This window comes from Vanessa atalanta, chromosome 28 (assembly GCF_905147765.1).
Source record: "Vanessa atalanta chromosome 28, ilVanAtal1.2, whole genome shotgun sequence".
In the NCBI taxonomy this organism is placed as follows: domain Eukaryota; kingdom Metazoa; phylum Arthropoda; class Insecta; order Lepidoptera; family Nymphalidae; genus Vanessa; species Vanessa atalanta.
Genome location: NC_061898.1, coordinates 3,157,242 through 3,174,855, shown reverse-complemented (window position 1 = coordinate 3,174,855; position 17,614 = coordinate 3,157,242). Strand labels below are relative to the sequence as shown.

The 17,614-nt window shown below is 41.7% G+C and overlaps 9 protein-coding genes across 9 annotated transcripts; all 9 read left to right on the top strand.

Annotated features, from left to right (window-relative positions):
• Positions 1–1,772: 1,772 nt before the first annotated feature.
• LOC125074738 (late histone H1-like) lies at positions 1,773–2,667 on the top strand. The gene has a single exon (XM_047686156.1). It carries the CDS (start codon positions 1,784–1,786, stop codon positions 2,576–2,578), a length of 795 nt encoding a protein of 264 aa, XP_047542112.1. The 5' UTR covers positions 1,773–1,783; the 3' UTR covers positions 2,579–2,667.
• Positions 2,668–3,689: 1,022 nt separating this feature from the next.
• Positions 3,690–4,146, top strand: LOC125074761 (histone H2A). Its single transcript, XM_047686180.1, has one exon. It carries the CDS (start codon positions 3,756–3,758, stop codon positions 4,128–4,130), a length of 375 nt encoding a protein of 124 aa, XP_047542136.1. The 5' UTR covers positions 3,690–3,755; the 3' UTR covers positions 4,131–4,146.
• Positions 4,147–5,025: 879 nt separating this feature from the next.
• On the top strand, positions 5,026–5,561 carry LOC125074776 (histone H2B). Its single transcript, XM_047686197.1, has one exon. It carries the CDS (start codon positions 5,111–5,113, stop codon positions 5,483–5,485), a length of 375 nt encoding a protein of 124 aa, XP_047542153.1. The 5' UTR covers positions 5,026–5,110; the 3' UTR covers positions 5,486–5,561.
• A 1,788-nt stretch (positions 5,562–7,349) lies between these two features.
• On the top strand, positions 7,350–7,866 carry LOC125074780 (histone H4). The gene has a single exon (XM_047686201.1). The coding sequence runs from the start codon at positions 7,438–7,440 to the stop codon at positions 7,747–7,749; it is 312 nt and encodes a 103-aa protein (XP_047542157.1). The 5' UTR covers positions 7,350–7,437; the 3' UTR covers positions 7,750–7,866.
• A 1,141-nt stretch (positions 7,867–9,007) lies between these two features.
• On the top strand, positions 9,008–9,899 carry LOC125074744 (histone H1-like). Its single transcript, XM_047686163.1, has one exon. The coding sequence runs from the start codon at positions 9,019–9,021 to the stop codon at positions 9,808–9,810; it is 792 nt and encodes a 263-aa protein (XP_047542119.1). The 5' UTR covers positions 9,008–9,018; the 3' UTR covers positions 9,811–9,899.
• A 1,026-nt stretch (positions 9,900–10,925) lies between these two features.
• LOC125074759 (histone H2A) lies at positions 10,926–11,391 on the top strand. Its single transcript, XM_047686178.1, has one exon. The coding sequence runs from the start codon at positions 10,992–10,994 to the stop codon at positions 11,364–11,366; it is 375 nt and encodes a 124-aa protein (XP_047542134.1). The 5' UTR covers positions 10,926–10,991; the 3' UTR covers positions 11,367–11,391.
• Positions 11,392–12,263: 872 nt separating this feature from the next.
• On the top strand, positions 12,264–12,799 carry LOC125074775 (histone H2B). Its single transcript, XM_047686195.1, has one exon. It carries the CDS (start codon positions 12,349–12,351, stop codon positions 12,721–12,723), a length of 375 nt encoding a protein of 124 aa, XP_047542151.1. The 5' UTR covers positions 12,264–12,348; the 3' UTR covers positions 12,724–12,799.
• A 1,606-nt stretch (positions 12,800–14,405) lies between these two features.
• On the top strand, positions 14,406–14,997 carry LOC125074784 (histone H4). Its single transcript, XM_047686206.1, has one exon. The coding sequence runs from the start codon at positions 14,685–14,687 to the stop codon at positions 14,994–14,996; it is 312 nt and encodes a 103-aa protein (XP_047542162.1). The 5' UTR covers positions 14,406–14,684; the 3' UTR covers position 14,997.
• Positions 14,998–16,262: 1,265 nt separating this feature from the next.
• On the top strand, positions 16,263–17,157 carry LOC125074737 (late histone H1-like). Its single transcript, XM_047686155.1, has one exon. The coding sequence runs from the start codon at positions 16,274–16,276 to the stop codon at positions 17,066–17,068; it is 795 nt and encodes a 264-aa protein (XP_047542111.1). The 5' UTR covers positions 16,263–16,273; the 3' UTR covers positions 17,069–17,157.
• The last annotated feature ends 457 nt before the right edge of the window (positions 17,158–17,614 follow it).

The following is a 17,614-nucleotide window of genomic DNA, read 5'->3' as shown; positions in this document are numbered from 1 at the left end:
CCCTACTACTAATGGTGCGTTTGCGATAGTGAAGCTATCGTCTTCGTCGTTCAGGACGTGCATAGGTCGCCTGAGTCTGTTAGGTAAATTACCTCTGAGGGAGGTGTATTGACAAGCTTGTGCTATCAACGGATTGCTATGTTGCTTGGCTCTCTCAAAATACGCCGTGGAAAGTATTTTGAGGTGTTTCGCGATCGAATCGATGTCGAAGTCTTTGTGAAGGTCTACGTTACGAATGTACCACGGCGAATCCGTGGCGATGCGGAGAAATCGATTTTGTATTGTCTGCAATTTTTTGATTTGCGACGCTTTGATATGGGCAAAGACAGGGCTCGCATAGGTCATGATAGGACGTATGCAGGCTTTGTATAGTGTCGTCTTATTTCTAAGAGACATTTTACTCCGCCCGCACAGTATCATATACAGTCTTCCTAGTACGAACGCTGCTTTGTTTCGGACTCTGGTGATGTGTGAGTTGAAGTTTAGTTTCCTGTCTAGTGTGACTCCTAGGTATTTGGCTTCCGATTTCCACGGTATCGGTTGGTTGAATAATTGCGTTTACGATGAGGGATTTTGCTTAAATAAGGCCAGCGCGGGACGCGTAGCGTTCTCGCGTGCGGTGCGGTATACAGACGCAGAACTCTATCGACCAATCAGAAACGATCGTCGCGCTTAGTACGAAAGGGGCGGAGGGTAGAGGGAGAGGGGGAGAGTGTTATTAGGTTCTCGTTTTAAAAGGATACGAAAAATATTCTTCCCTCCCCCACCTCACCGACCCCATATATGATCACGATTACTATACGAATAGACTTACGAAGCTGAAATCGTAATAATTACATATATTATTTAAATATTATAATGTTTATATCATCTCATCGATTTATATGTAAATATAAATTATTATCAAACAACAAATAAATAAATAAATAAAATATATCATCTCTCTCTATAAGACAGACAACTGTGTTATTGTTATCATTATTATTATATTATGATTGAAAATTAAATTTAAATCGAAATATTACTTAATAATTATCGTAAATAAATATATTTTCTATCTTCGTAGCGTATACACTGTAATAGCAGCAGTAATAGCGATTCTCTACGTTCAACTAAAGAGTTCAACGAGCGTTTAAATGGTGTGTATAAAATATCAGACTACGTTTCCTCGTGCTTCGTATGCCGACTCGCATAGTAGCGTGTTTTACGAACGTCGACTTGTAACACGCTAAATTTTTTAGTAAATTATCGAATAAGAGTTGCGCTTTTATACATTATCAGTGCGATATCTTCGCTTTCAATATGTCGATAGAACGAAACGTTTAAAACGATTTTAATAGAATAAAATAACTTTTAAACGAGACTCGAGGTACGCGTCTAGAACTATAACGAATTTAAACACGATTCGTACTCATCTACGTCGAACTATGCTACGAATTCGACTTTCAAACGATCGATAGGTTCAAGAGGTATCTTTTTATATAATAGAATGATCAAAAAATACTTTACATTATATAAATATCGTATTCGAAATGATACCTGTTAGTGAAAAGTTTTAAGCGTTCGTACGAGAAATTGTCTAGCGACATCGCGGTTCTCCTTACGGTATTGCTCGGACTCCACTTACCACTAGCGACCTCTCCGCCGCGTCGACCTCCGATATTACGTATTATATACTATACTATCGTGGATCACGTACTACTATTAATATTTGTCATTCTAGTGATTGTGAAGTGTGAATTTATTAAATAAAATAAAATAAAATAAAATAAAATAAAATAAAATGGCCGACACAGCTATAGCAACCGAAGCGCCGGCACCTGCGACCCCTGCGAAGAAACCGAAAGCGTCCGCGGCCGCCGCCGGTGGCGCCGCCGCCAAGAAACCGAAGGCGAAACCTACTCATCCTAAAACATCCGAAATGGTGAACAGCGCCATCAAAGAGTTGAAGGAACGTAGCGGTTCGTCGCTTCAGGCGATCAAGAAATACATCGCGGCTCAATACAAAGTCGATTCTGAGAAATTGGCTCCGTTCATCAGAAAGTATCTCAAGAGCGCCGTCGAATCGGGTGCACTGATACAGACGAAGGGAAAGGGCGCATCGGGTTCGTTCAAACTAGAGTCGAAATCGTCCGCTTCGAAGAAACCGGCCGGTGCCGGAGTCGGAGGCGCGTCCGGCGGCAAGGCCGCATCCTCGGCCGCTTCGGGTAAGTCGTCGAAGGCGAAGGCGACGTCCTCCGCTCCCGTCGCCGGCAAGGGCGGCGCCGCGGGCAAGAAAGCGGCCGCCGGCGGTGCGTCGTCCGGCGGTGCGGCGGCGTCATCGCCGTCCAAATCGAAGGCGAAGGCGACGATAAAGGATAAAAAAGCGGCAGCCGCTAAAAAGAAACCGGCAGCCGCCAAGAAGGCCGTCGCGGCGGCCGCTCCTTCGAAGGCGAAGGGCGCCGCGTCGAAGGCGAAGAAGACTGCGAAACCGCCTACTAAGAAACCTAAAGCCCCGAAACCGAAGAAGGCCGCCGCCGCTACGCCGAAGTCGAAACCGGCAGCCAAGAAAGCCTCCGCCGCCGCCGCTAAAAAGTAAGTCGCCTGCAGCCGCCGCCGCAGCGGTGATAATAACGATGACATCTTTCAAAAGTATCATCAAAAACAAAAACAACAACAAAAACAACATCAACATCATCGACGACATACATTCGTCCATTCCGATCGCTTCGACGAAGACGACGGCGACGAAGACTGTGACGATGGCGATGACGATGCAAGCGTGTGCGGCGCGTAAATCGCACGACAAAAAGCCCTTTTCAGGGCTAACATAAGTTTCATAATAATCGAATATATTCGTCGTCGTGCGTTAATTTTTCCTTTTAAAATGCTACGACGACGAATAAAATGAGTTACAAGTTTCGAAAGATACGACGAATATTTTCTATATTTATAAGAAGCGTATATCGGTATACCTATATATATAAAGAAAAAAAAAAAAAAAAAAAAATAGTTGTTATAAAGAAATAATAATAATAATGAAATTATACGAAAGTATCCACATACCTTTATCATAGAGAGAATAGCACAATTTTTTTTTTTTTTCTTTTTTTTTTTTGTTCATTTCACAAACACAAACAAAAAAAAAAAAAAAAACAATAACAAACAAACATACATACATACATAAACATATATATATATATATATATATATATATATATATATATATATATACATACACATACAAACAAACTGACCTACCTAGATCATATAATGCATACACTATAATTTTATCTTTATCATTATCGCACACGAAACACGAAAAGGACACGCGACCCGCGCGCCCGACTAATTTCACTTTAATAATATTTAATTTTTATTTCATTTCTTCCTTTCTTTATTCAAAAACAAAAAAAAAAAAAAAAAAACTAAATTTTTACTTCATTTTTCTATTCGCATTCGCATTCGAATAAAAAAAAAAAACCCCGACCCGCCCCGCCCCGCCCGACTGCCCGACATCATTCGTCGTCGTAATCTTAATACTATACCGTATACACTGATAACAAACAGAAATTTAACAAATTTTCAATACAATCAAACAGAGCCAGAGTCTCTCTCGATACCACCGCACCGATAGACGCGACTACGTTCCGAGTATAAAAAGCGGACGGACTAACGCAACTGTTTTACTGTTCACCGCGCTCTCGAGCCGTACGCACGCGTATCGCTCTCTCATATTTGCGTTGCTAAATATTTTTCATTAAATCTCCATAATCATGTCCGGTCGCGGTAAAGGAGGCAAAGTCAAGGGGAAGGCAAAGTCGCGTTCGAACCGTGCCGGTCTACAGTTTCCGGTAGGACGTATACACAGACTGCTCAGGAAGGGTAACTACGCAGAGCGCGTCGGTGCCGGTGCACCCGTGTATCTCGCGGCCGTCATGGAATACCTAGCCGCTGAAGTACTCGAGTTGGCCGGCAACGCCGCCCGCGACAACAAGAAGACCAGGATCATACCGAGACATCTACAGTTGGCGATCCGTAACGACGAGGAGCTGAACAAGTTACTCTCGGGCGTGACTATCGCACAAGGTGGAGTCCTACCTAACATCCAAGCCGTACTTCTACCTAAGAAGACCGAGAAGAAGGCTTAAACACACCGCGTGTAGTGTGACGATGAGACACGGTCGTCGTCATCGTCATCGAATTTATAATTTTTTTTTTTTTTTTTTATGGCGATACATGCGAACGATCCTACGACCTCGTTCTTCATCGTATTGTGACGATTAAAAAGGCCCTTTTCAGGGCCACAAAATATATCTTATATACATAGAGAAATGTTACCGTTTCCTAAGCGATTATGACGTCTTTATTATCTAATATTATTAGATATTTTACCACACACAAACACACACCTAACGCTCGTTGAACTCTTTTTAGTTCGATTGAACTTGAAGAGAATCACTGCTACTGCTATTAAACACGATCATACAACTCCGACGAAGATATAATAGATATGAAATGAAATGAAATTATTTTATTATATATTTATTTATTTACGATAATTATTACTAATTATTCGATTCATATGAATCAAATCATTCATAATAATAATGTTGTAACAAACGTAGTAGTCGTCTATACAGAGACATGATATATATATTATATTATTTATCGTTAGTAATAGATAATATTTGCCTATAATTTTATTATTTTTCTTCTTTTTATTATTTATTATTATATTTTCTAATAACGAGCGACTCGTATTGCAATCGGAACGACTGACGATCGGGGGTGAGGAGAGGTAGAGGAGAGCGGGGGAGTAATTTCGTATCGTATAAAACGAGAACCGAATAACACACAAACTTAATTCCATCAATACCCCCTCCCCATCCCCTCCCTCCCCTCTCGTACTCGTACTCGGCTCGGCGTCTCGTCTCTGATTGGTCGATAGAGTTCTCCGTCTGTATGCCGCACCGTACGCGCGAACGCTACGCGTCTCGCGCTGGCCTTATTTAAGCAAAATACCAACGTCCCTAACACCACAGATTCGCTCGTGTTCCCGTACGGTACGCACGTGAATAACACGCGATAAAGTTTCTTAACATTATTGTGAATTTTTATATTCGTAATCATGCCGCCTAAGACTAGCGGAAAGGCCGCCAAGAAATCGGGCAAGGCCCAGAAGAATATCTCCAAGTCAGATAAGAAGAAGAAGAAGCATAAGAGGAAGGAGAGCTACGCCATCTACATTTACAAAGTACTGAAACAGGTACATCCCGACACCGGTATCTCGAGTAAGGCCATGTCGATCATGAACTCTTTCGTGAACGATATCTTCGAGCGCATCGCCGCCGAGGCTTCTCGTCTCGCTCACTACAACAAGCGATCGACGATCACCTCGAGGGAGGTGCAGACTTCGGTGAGGCTTCTTCTGCCCGGCGAACTCGCCAAGCACGCCGTGAGCGAAGGTACTAAGGCCGTAACGAAGTACACGAGCTCCAAGTAAACGAATCCGTAGTAGGACTACGCTACGATTTATGAAGGAGATAATAATAAAAAGGCCCTTTTCAGGGCCACAAAGAGTTTCGATAAACAATAAATAAAGTTTCAAGCGATTTAGCCGTCTCGACACCACCGTATTATTATTATTATTATTATCATCAATAACAATAATACTACATGTTAATTTATTAACATATTTAATCGACTAATTCATTATATACATATATAATAATACACACTCTGATAAGATTCGTAATAATGAACATATACAATCATAGTAATCATATTACTAGTCTTGAATCGAATTTTTTATTAGAGATATATATTTGATCGTCGTAGTTACCTTCCCGCAGAGCTGTAGCGCTGTGTAAGCTGGAAGAAGCCGCCGTACGTTCGATTCCGCCGATCTTCTCATTCATTTCGATCTTGTATCATATATTAAATTCTTGCTTTGTAGGTCGATGATATCTGAAAGAATAATAATATTAATTAATTAAAATATATATAACTAATAATAACAACTCAAACTTGAAAGTTATTATTTTTATTTTGTTTTTACTATCGCATCGCTCAGTGATCGCGTGAGAGAGAGAACGTGCATAGCGTAGAGAGAGACGGATATAGCGAATCGTCATCGCGGCGGTCCCTCTAGCCGTACTCGAACTCGTATATAAGCGAACGTATTCGTTAAAAAATTTTAATCTTTCGACTACGTTCCCTTCGTGCGGACGTGTCTACGTCTCGTTTGTAATAATAAATTTTCGTTTCGTGCGTTCATTCAACGTCAAGGATGGCTCGTACTAAGCAGACGGCCCGTAAATCTACCGGTGGCAAGGCACCGCGTAAGCAGCTCGCGACCAAGGCGGCTCGCAAGAGCGCTCCTGCCACGGGAGGAGTGAAGAAACCTCATCGTTACAGACCCGGTACGGTCGCCCTTCGTGAGATCCGTCGTTACCAGAAGAGCACTGAGCTTCTGATCCGCAAACTGCCATTCCAGCGTCTCGTGCGTGAGATCGCTCAAGACTTCAAGACCGATCTCCGTTTCCAGAGTTCCGCCGTAATGGCTCTGCAGGAAGCTAGCGAAGCTTATCTCGTCGGTCTCTTCGAAGACACGAACCTGTGCGCTATCCACGCCAAGCGTGTGACGATCATGCCTAAGGATATCCAATTGGCGCGCAGGATCCGAGGAGAACGTGCCTAATTGGGTCGTCGTCGTTGTCGCAGTCTTACTTGCATAAGTTTCTTTACTGCAAGTAAACATATTCAAAAAGGCCCTTTTCAGGGCCGCATATATATCTAAAAACAAAGAAAAAAAATTTTTTTTTTTTCCGTCGTACGTTTCAAACTTACAATCGTCACGAAAACAACCTATACTCACAAATAAAAATAATTATTATTATTTTTTTTTTTTTATCAAAATTATCATGAAAACGTTGAGATAATTCTAAATATCAATACCGCACATACGTAAACGTTGTGTATTTTATACTACTATTATTGTAAATAAATATATTTCAATCGAATAGAGAATGTGAGAGGTGTGCGTATGCGATATATCGATCGTTAAGAGCATAATTGTAAATATTAATTAATTATTATTGCAAAGATATCAATTTTGAAGAATACAAAAATATCTCAAAACCCCCCGCTCCCCTCGATAAACAAGACACATACATGAACTCCCCCCTAACCACATCCCCTCGGCCGCCATCCCTACCATAGCTTTTTCGACTGCACGCTACATCTCTCTTTCTATCTAATAGAAACTTCGATATCGCCATCTCTTTCGCACACGGACCGAAAGACACACGTATTAGTTAGTCGAGCGCTTATATATCAGAGGAGCGCGGAACGACGAGACTACCATAAAGTGATCGTCTCCGATCGACAGCGGACGGATTTCTGTACGTCTTTCTTTGCCGTTCAGAGTAAACGAGACAAACCGAAGACAAGAAAATGACCGGTCGCGGTAAAGGTGGAAAGGGTCTGGGGAAAGGAGGCGCGAAGCGTCACAGGAAAGTGCTCCGTGATAACATCCAAGGTATCACGAAACCGGCCATCCGTCGTCTCGCACGCAGAGGCGGTGTGAAACGTATATCCGGTCTGATATACGAAGAGACTCGAGGTGTCCTCAAAGTGTTCCTCGAGAACGTAATCCGCGACGCCGTCACCTACACCGAACACGCGAAGAGGAAGACCGTCACCGCCATGGACGTAGTGTACGCCCTGAAACGTCAGGGACGTACTCTCTACGGTTTCGGCGGTTAAAATGTTTTCGATGTTATATTTTGTAATTAATTCAAAAATTTACAAATATAATACTGCGAAAACTATAAATATAAAAAAGGCCCTTTTCAGGGCCGCATATGGATCTGTTTATATATACAAAAAAAAAAAAAAAAATACTCGTTTCAATCGATCAATGACGTCTTTTCATAATACATATATAAAAATACAATGAGTAAGAAAATTGTTATGAAATAAAATTAACTTAATATAAATAAACGAACGATTATTGTTCATTATAAATATTTATATATACGACGGATACGTTCGTATCGTATCGTATAGTTAACATAGAATAAATACGACTCTACCATGTATCTCAATGAGTGCATACAATCGATGCAAATATATTTATATTTATAATACGAATGTATTGATATGAAAAATTATATACTATAAATGTTTTATATATGATAAATCGTCCATGTTCTCTCGGCTCTACTTCACGCGCTACGAAAGCGCCGCGAACCTTATATCACACGCCGCGAAGATGCTCGGCGTATCGTAAATGTACACGATTACTGTAGATTATTTTTATTGTTTAAACTCTCTTTCGAAACTCTTATTAATTATCTATCGTAATAGATTATATATTAATATTATTCGATACGAATTCGCATATCAGACTACGTTTCCTCGTGCTTCGTATGCCGACTCGCATAGTAGCGTGTTTTACGAACGTCGACTTGTAACACGCTAAATTTTTTAGTAAATTATCGAATAAGAGTTGCGCTTTTATACATTATCAGTGCGATATCTTCGCTTTCAATATGTCGATAGAACGAAACGTTTAAAACGATTTTAATAGAATAAAATAACTTTTAAACGAGACTCGAGGTACGCGTCTAGAACTATAACGAATTTAAACACGATTCGTACTCATCTACGTCGAACTATGCTACGAATTCGACTTTCAAACGATCGATAGGTTCAAGAGGTATCTTTTTATATAATAGAATGATCAAAAAATACTTTACATTATATAAATATCGTATTCGAAATGATACCTGTTAGTGAAAAGTTTTAAGCGTTCGTACGAGAAATTGTCTAGCGACATCGCGGTTCTCCTTACGGTATTGCTCGGACTCCACTTACCACTAGCGACCTCTCCGCCGCGTCGACCTCCGATATTACGTATTATATACTATACTATCGTGGATCACGTACTACTATTAATATTTGTCATTCTAGTGATTGTGAAGTGTGAATTTATTAAATAAAATAAAATAAAATAAAATAAAATAAAATAAAATGGCCGACACAGCTATAGCAACCGAAGCGCCGGCACCTGCGACCCCTGCGAAGAAACCGAAAGCGTCCGCGGCCGCCGCCGGTGGCGCCGCCGCCAAGAAACCGAAGGCGAAACCTACTCATCCTAAAACATCCGAAATGGTGAACAGCGCCATCAAAGAGTTGAAGGAACGTAGCGGTTCGTCGCTTCAGGCGATCAAGAAATACATCGCGGCTCAATACAAAGTCGATTCTGAGAAATTGGCTCCGTTCATCAGAAAGTATCTCAAGAGCGCCGTCGAATCGGGTGCACTGATACAGACGAAGGGAAAGGGCGCATCGGGTTCGTTCAAACTAGAGTCGAAATCGTCCGCTTCGAAGAAACCGGCCGGTGCCGGAGTCGGAGGCGCGTCCGGCGGCAAGGCCGCATCCTCGGCCGCTTCGGGTAAGTCGAAGGCGAAGGCGACGTCCTCCGCTCCCGTCGCCGGCAAGGGCGGCGCCGCGGGCAAGAAAGCGGCCGCCGGCGGTGCGTCGTCCGGCGGTGCGGCGGCGTCATCGCCGTCCAAATCGAAGGCGAAGGCGACGATAAAGGATAAAAAAGCGGCAGCCGCTAAAAAGAAACCGGCAGCCGCCAAGAAGGCCGTCGCGGCGGCCGCTCCTTCGAAGGCGAAGGGCGCCGCGTCGAAGGCGAAGAAGACTGCGAAACCGCCTACTAAGAAACCTAAAGCCCCGAAACCGAAGAAGGCCGCCGCCGCTACGCCGAAGTCGAAACCGGCAGCCAAGAAAGCCTCCGCCGCCGCCGCTAAAAAGTAAGTCGCCTGCAGCCGCCGCCGCAGCGGTGATAATAACGATGACATCTTTCAAAAGTATCATCAAAAACAAAAACAACAACAAAAACAACATCAACATCATCGACGACATACATTCGTCCATTCCGATCGCTTCGACGAAGACGACGGCGACGAAGACTGTGACGATGGCGATGACGATGCAAGCGTGTGCGGCGCGTAAATCGCACGACAAAAAGCCCTTTTCAGGGCTAACATAAGTTTCATAATAATCGAATATATTCGTCGTCGTGCGTTAATTTTTCCTTTTAAAATGCTACGACGACGAATAAAATGAGTTACAAGTTTCGAAAGATACGACGAATATTTTCTATATTTATAAGAAGCGTATATCGGTATACCTATATATATAAAGAAAAAAAAAAAAAAAAAAAAAATAGTTGTTATAAAGAAATAATAATAATAATGAAATTATACGAAAGTATCCACATACCTTTATCATAGAGAGAATAGCACAATTTTTTTTTTTTTTCTTTTTTTTTTTTGTTCATTTCACAAACACAAACAAAAAAAAAAAAAAAACAATAACAAACAAACATACATACATACATAAACATATATATATATATATATATATATATATATATATATATATATATATATACATACACATACAAACAAACTGACCTACCTAGATCATATAATGCATACACTATAATTTTATCTTTATCATTATCGCACACGAAACACGAAAAGGACACGCGACCCGCGCGCCCGACTAATTTCACTTTAATAATATTTAATTTTTATTTCATTTCTTCCTTTCTTTATTCAAAAAAAAAAAAAAAAAAAAAAAAACTAAATTTTTACTTCATTTTTCTATTCGCATTCGCATTCGAATAAAAAAAAAAAACCCCGACCCGCCCCGCCCCGCCCGACTGCCCGACATCATTCGTCGTCGTAATCTTAATACTATACCGTATACACTGATAACAAACAGAAATTTAACAAATTTTCAATACAATCAAACAGAGCCAGAGTCTCTCTCGATACCACCGCACCGATAGACGCGACTACGTTCCGAGTATAAAAAGCGGACGGACTAACGCAACTGTTTTACTGTTCACCGCGCTCTCGAGCCGTACGCACGCGTATCGCTCTCTCATATTTGCGTTGCTAAATATTTTTCATTAAATCTCCATAATCATGTCCGGTCGCGGTAAAGGAGGCAAAGTCAAGGGGAAGGCAAAGTCGCGTTCGAACCGTGCCGGTCTACAGTTTCCGGTAGGACGTATACACAGACTGCTCAGGAAGGGTAACTACGCAGAGCGCGTCGGTGCCGGTGCACCCGTGTATCTCGCGGCCGTCATGGAATACCTAGCCGCTGAAGTACTCGAGTTGGCCGGCAACGCCGCCCGCGACAACAAGAAGACCAGGATCATACCGAGACATCTACAGTTGGCGATCCGTAACGACGAGGAGCTGAACAAGTTACTCTCGGGCGTGACTATCGCACAAGGTGGAGTCCTACCTAACATCCAAGCCGTACTTCTACCTAAGAAGACCGAGAAGAAGGCTTAAACACACCGCGTGTAGTGTGACGATGAGACACGGTCGTCGTCATCGTCATCGTCATCGAATTTATAATTTTTTTTTTTTTTTTTGATGACGATACATGCGAACGATCCTACGACCTCGTTCTTCATCGTATTGTGACGATTAAAAAGGCCCTTTTCAGGGCCACAAAATATATCTTATATACATAGAGAAATGTTACCGTTTCCTAAGCGATTATGACGTCTTTATTATCTAATATTATTAGATATTTTACCACACACAAACACACACCTAACGCTCGTTGAACTCTTTTTAGTTCGATTGAACTTGAAGAGAATCACTGCTACTGCTATTAAACACGATCATACAACTCCGACGAAGATATAATAGATATGAAATGAAATGAAATTATTTTATTATATATTTATTTATTTACGATAATTATTACTAATTATTCGATTCATATGAATCAAATCATTCATAATAATAATGTTGTAACAAACGTAGTAGTCGTCTATACAGAGACATGATATATATATTATATTATTTATCGTTAGTAATAGATAATATTTGCCTATAATTTTATTATTTTTCTTCTTTTTATTATTTATTATTATATTTTCTAATAACGAGCGACTCGTATTGCAATCGGAACGACTGACGATCGGGGGTGATGAGGCAGGGGGAGGGCGAGGTAATTTCGTATCGTATAAAACGAGAACCGAATAACACACAAACTTAATTCCATCAATACCCCCTCCCCATCCCCTCCCTCCCCTCTCGTACTCGTACTCGGCTCGGCGTCTCGTCTCTGATTGGTCGATAGAGTTCTCCGTCTGTATGCCGCACCGTACGCGCGAACGCTACGCGTCTCGCGCTGGCCTTATTTAAGCAAAATACCAACGTCCCTAACACCACAGATTCGCTCGTGTTCCCGTACGGTACGCACGTGAATAACACGCGATAAAGTTTCTTAACATTATTGTGAATTTTTATATTCGTAATCATGCCGCCTAAGACTAGCGGAAAGGCCGCCAAGAAATCGGGCAAGGCCCAGAAGAATATCTCCAAGTCAGATAAGAAGAAGAAGAAGCATAAGAGGAAGGAGAGCTACGCCATCTACATTTACAAAGTACTGAAACAGGTACATCCCGACACCGGTATCTCGAGTAAGGCCATGTCGATCATGAACTCTTTCGTGAACGATATCTTCGAGCGCATCGCCGCCGAGGCTTCTCGTCTCGCTCACTACAACAAGCGATCGACGATCACCTCGAGGGAGGTGCAGACTTCGGTGAGGCTTCTTCTGCCCGGCGAACTCGCCAAGCACGCCGTGAGCGAAGGTACTAAGGCCGTAACGAAGTACACGAGCTCCAAGTAAACGAATCCGTAGTAGGACTACGCTACGATTTATGAAGGAGATAATAATAAAAAGGCCCTTTTCAGGGCCACAAAGAGTTTCGATAAACAATAAATAAAGTTTCAAGCGATTTAGCCGTCTCGACACCACCGTATTATTATTATTATTATTATCATCAATAACAATAATACTACATGTTAATTTATTAACATATTTAATCGACTAATTCATTATATACATATATAATAATACACACTCTGATAAGATTCGTAATAATGAACATATACAATCATAGTAATCATATTACTAGTCTTGAATCGAATTTTTTATTAGAGATATATATTTGATCGTCGTAGTTACCTTCCCGCAGAGCTGTAGCGCTGTGTAAGCTGGAAGAAGCCGCCGTACGTTCGATTCCGCCGATCTTCTCATTCATTTCGATCTTGTATCATATATTAAATTCTTGCTTTGTAGGTCGATGATATCTGAAAGAATAATAATATTAATTAATTAAAATATATATAACTAATAATAACAACTCAAACTTGAAAGTTATTATTTTTATTTTGTTTTTACTATCGCATCGCTCAGTGATCGCGTGAGAGAGAGAACGTGCATAGCGTAGAGAGAGACGGATATAGCGAATCGTCATCGCGGCGGTCCCTCTAGCCGTACTCGAACTCGTATATAAGCGAACGTATTCGTTAAAAAATTTTAATCTTTCGACTACGTTCCCTTCGTGCGGACGTGTCTACGTCTCGTTTGTAATAATAAATTTTCGTTTCGTGCGTTCATTCAACGTCAAGGATGGCTCGTACTAAGCAGACGGCCCGTAAATCTACCGGTGGCAAGGCACCGCGTAAGCAGCTCGCGACCAAGGCGGCTCGCAAGAGCGCTCCTGCCACGGGAGGAGTGAAGAAACCTCATCGTTACAGACCCGGTACGGTCGCCCTTCGTGAGATCCGTCGTTACCAGAAGAGCACTGAGCTTCTGATCCGCAAACTGCCATTCCAGCGTCTCGTGCGTGAGATCGCTCAAGACTTCAAGACCGATCTCCGTTTCCAGAGTTCCGCCGTAATGGCTCTGCAGGAAGCTAGCGAAGCTTATCTCGTCGGTCTCTTCGAAGACACGAACCTGTGCGCTATCCACGCCAAGCGTGTGACGATCATGCCTAAGGATATCCAATTGGCGCGCAGGATCCGAGGAGAACGTGCCTAATTGGGTCGTCGTCGTTGTCGCAGTCTTACTTGCATAAGTTTCTTTACTGCAAGTAAACATATTCAAAAAGGCCCTTTTCAGGGCCGCATATATATCTAAAAACAAAGAAAAAAAATTTTTTTTTTTTCCGTCGTACGTTTCAAACTTACAATCGTCACGAAAACAACCTATACTCACAAATAAAAATAATTATTATTATTTTTTTTTTTTTATCAAAATTATCATGAAAACGTTGAGATAATTCTAAATATCAATACCGCACATACGTAAACGTTGTGTATTTTATACTACTATTATTGTAAATAAATATATTTCAATCGAATAGAGAATGTGAGAGGTGTGCGTATGCGATATATCGATCGTTAAGAGCATAATTGTAAATATTAATTAATTATTATTGCAAAGATATCAATTTTGAAGAATACAAAAATATCTCAAAACCCCCCGCTCCCCTCGATAAACAAGACACATACATGAACTCCCCCCTAACCACATCCCCTCGGCCGCCATCCCTACCATAGCTTTTTCGACTGCACGCTGTATCTCTCAGTCTTTCTCTTTCTATCTAATGGCACTTCGATATCGCCATCTCTTTCGCACACGGAGCGAACGACACACGTATTAGTTAGTCGAGCGCTTATATATCAGAGGAGCGCGGAACGACGAGACTACCATAAAGTGATCGTCTCCGATCGACAGCGGACGGATTTCTGTACGTCTTTCTTTGCCGTTCAGAGTAAACGAGACAAACCGAAGACAAGAAAATGACCGGTCGCGGTAAAGGTGGAAAGGGTCTGGGGAAAGGAGGCGCGAAGCGTCACAGGAAAGTGCTCCGTGATAACATCCAAGGTATCACGAAACCGGCCATCCGTCGTCTCGCACGCAGAGGCGGTGTGAAACGTATATCCGGTCTGATATACGAAGAGACTCGAGGTGTCCTCAAAGTGTTCCTCGAGAACGTAATCCGCGACGCCGTCACCTACACCGAACACGCGAAGAGGAAGACCGTCACCGCCATGGACGTAGTGTACGCCCTGAAACGTCAGGGACGTACTCTCTACGGTTTCGGCGGTTAAAATGTTTTCGATGTTTTTTATATTTTGTAATCAATTAAAAAATTTACAAATATAAAATACACTGCGAAAACTATCAATATAAAAAAGGCCCTTTTCAGGGCCGCATATGGATCTGTTTATATATACAAAAAAAAAAAAAAAAATACTCGTTTCAATCGATCAATGACGTCTTTTCATAATACATATATAAAAATACAATGAGTAAGAAAATTGTTATGAAATAAAATTAACTTAATATAAATAAACGAACGATTATTGTTCATTATAAATATTTATATATACGACGGATACGTTCGTATCGTATCGTATAGTTAACATAGAATAAATACGACTCTACCATGTATCTCAATGAGTGCATACAATCGATGCAAATATATTTATATTTATAATACGAATGTATTGATATGAAAAATTATATACTATAAATGTTTTATATATGATAAATCGTCCATGTTCTCTCGGCTCTACTTCACGCGCTACGAAAGCGCCGCGAACCTTATATCACACGCCGCGAAGATGCTCGGCGTATCGTAAATGTACACGATTACTGTAGATTATTTTTATTGTTTAAACTCTCTTTCGAAACTCTTATTAATTATCTATCGTAATAGATTATATATTAATATTATTCGATACGAATTCGCATATCAGACTACGTTTCCTCGTGCTTCGTATGCCGACTCGCATAGTAGCGTGTTTTACGAACGTCGACTTGTAACACGCTAAATTTTTTAGTAAATTATCGAATAAGAGTTGCGCTTTTATACATTATCAGTGCGATATCTTCGCTTTCAATATGTCGATAGAACGAAACGTTTAAAACGATTTTAATAGAATAAAATAACTTTTAAACGAGACTCGAGGTACGCGTCTAGAACTATAACGAATTTAAACACGATTCGTACTCATCTACGTCGAACTATGCTACGAATTCGACTTTCAAACGATCGATAGGTTCAAGAGGTATCTTTTTATATAATAGAATGATCAAAAAATACTTTACATTATATAAATATCGTATTCGAAATGATACCTGTTAGTGAAAAGTTTTAAGCGTTCGTACGAGAAATTGTCTAGCGACATCGCGGTTCTCCTTACGGTATTGCTCGGACTCCACTTACCACTAGCGACCTCTCCGCCGCGTCGACCTCCGATATTACGTATTATATACTATACTATCGTGGATCACGTACTACTATTAATATTTGTCATTCTAGTGATTGTGAAGTGTGAATTTATTAAATAAAATAAAATAAAATAAAATAAAATAAAATAAAATGGCCGACACAGCTATAGCAACCGAAGCGCCGGCACCTGCGACCCCTGCGAAGAAACCGAAAGCGTCCGCGGCCGCCGCCGGTGGCGCCGCCGCCAAGAAACCGAAGGCGAAACCTACTCATCCTAAAACATCCGAAATGGTGAACAGCGCCATCAAAGAGTTGAAGGAACGTAGCGGTTCGTCGCTTCAGGCGATCAAGAAATACATCGCGGCTCAATACAAAGTCGATTCTGAGAAATTGGCTCCGTTCATCAGAAAGTATCTCAAGAGCGCCGTCGAATCGGGTGCACTGATACAGACGAAGGGAAAGGGCGCATCGGGTTCGTTCAAACTAGAGTCGAAATCGTCCGCTTCGAAGAAACCGGCCGGTGCCGGAGTCGGAGGCGCGTCCGGCGGCAAGGCCGCATCCTCGGCCGCTTCGGGTAAGTCGTCGAAGGCGAAGGCGACGTCCTCCGCTCCCGTCGCCGGCAAGGGCGGCGCCGCGGGCAAGAAAGCGGCCGCCGGCGGTGCGTCGTCCGGCGGTGCGGCGGCGTCATCGCCGTCCAAATCGAAGGCGAAGGCGACGATAAAGGATAAAAAAGCGGCAGCCGCTAAAAAGAAACCGGCAGCCGCCAAGAAGGCCGTCGCGGCGGCCGCTCCTTCGAAGGCGAAGGGCGCCGCGTCGAAGGCGAAGAAGACTGCGAAACCGCCTACTAAGAAACCTAAAGCCCCGAAACCGAAGAAGGCCGCCGCCGCTACGCCGAAGTCGAAACCGGCAGCCAAGAAAGCCTCCGCCGCCGCCGCTAAAAAGTAAGTCGCCTGCAGCCGCCGCCGCAGCGGTGATAATAACGATGACATCTTTCAAAAGTATCATCAAAAACAAAAACAACAACAAAAACAACATCAACATCATCGACGACATACATTCGTCCATTCCGATCGCTTCGACGAAGACGACGGCGACGAAGACTGTGACGATGGCGATGACGATGCAAGCGTGTGCGGCGCGTAAATCGCACGACAAAAAGCCCTTTTCAGGGCTAACATAAGTTTCATAATAATCGAATATATTCGTCGTCGTGCGTTAATTTTTCCTTTTAAAATGCTACGACGACGAATAAAATGAGTTACAAGTTTCGAAAGATACGACGAATATTTTCTATATTTATAAGAAGCGTATATCGGTATACCTATATATATAAAGAAAAAAAAAAAAAAAAAAAAAATAGTTGTTATAAAGAAATAATAATAATAATGAAATTATACGAAAGTATCCACATACCTTTATCATAGAGAGAATAGCACAATTTTTTTTTTTTTTCTTTTTTTTTTTTGTTCATTTCACAAACACAAACAAAAA

Excerpts from the sequence above, each read along its gene's own strand:
- LOC125074738 (XM_047686156.1), top strand. The coding sequence starts at position 1,784 with ATGGCCGACACAGCTATAGCAACCGAAGCGCCGGCACCTGCGACCCCT.
- LOC125074761 (XM_047686180.1), top strand. The coding sequence starts at position 3,756 with ATGTCCGGTCGCGGTAAAGGAGGCAAAGTCAAGGGGAAGGCAAAGTCG.
- LOC125074776 (XM_047686197.1), top strand. The coding sequence starts at position 5,111 with ATGCCGCCTAAGACTAGCGGAAAGGCCGCCAAGAAATCGGGCAAGGCC.
- LOC125074780 (XM_047686201.1), top strand. The coding sequence starts at position 7,438 with ATGACCGGTCGCGGTAAAGGTGGAAAGGGTCTGGGGAAAGGAGGCGCG.
- LOC125074744 (XM_047686163.1), top strand. The coding sequence starts at position 9,019 with ATGGCCGACACAGCTATAGCAACCGAAGCGCCGGCACCTGCGACCCCT.
- LOC125074759 (XM_047686178.1), top strand. The coding sequence starts at position 10,992 with ATGTCCGGTCGCGGTAAAGGAGGCAAAGTCAAGGGGAAGGCAAAGTCG.
- LOC125074775 (XM_047686195.1), top strand. The coding sequence starts at position 12,349 with ATGCCGCCTAAGACTAGCGGAAAGGCCGCCAAGAAATCGGGCAAGGCC.
- LOC125074784 (XM_047686206.1), top strand. The coding sequence starts at position 14,685 with ATGACCGGTCGCGGTAAAGGTGGAAAGGGTCTGGGGAAAGGAGGCGCG.
- LOC125074737 (XM_047686155.1), top strand. The coding sequence starts at position 16,274 with ATGGCCGACACAGCTATAGCAACCGAAGCGCCGGCACCTGCGACCCCT.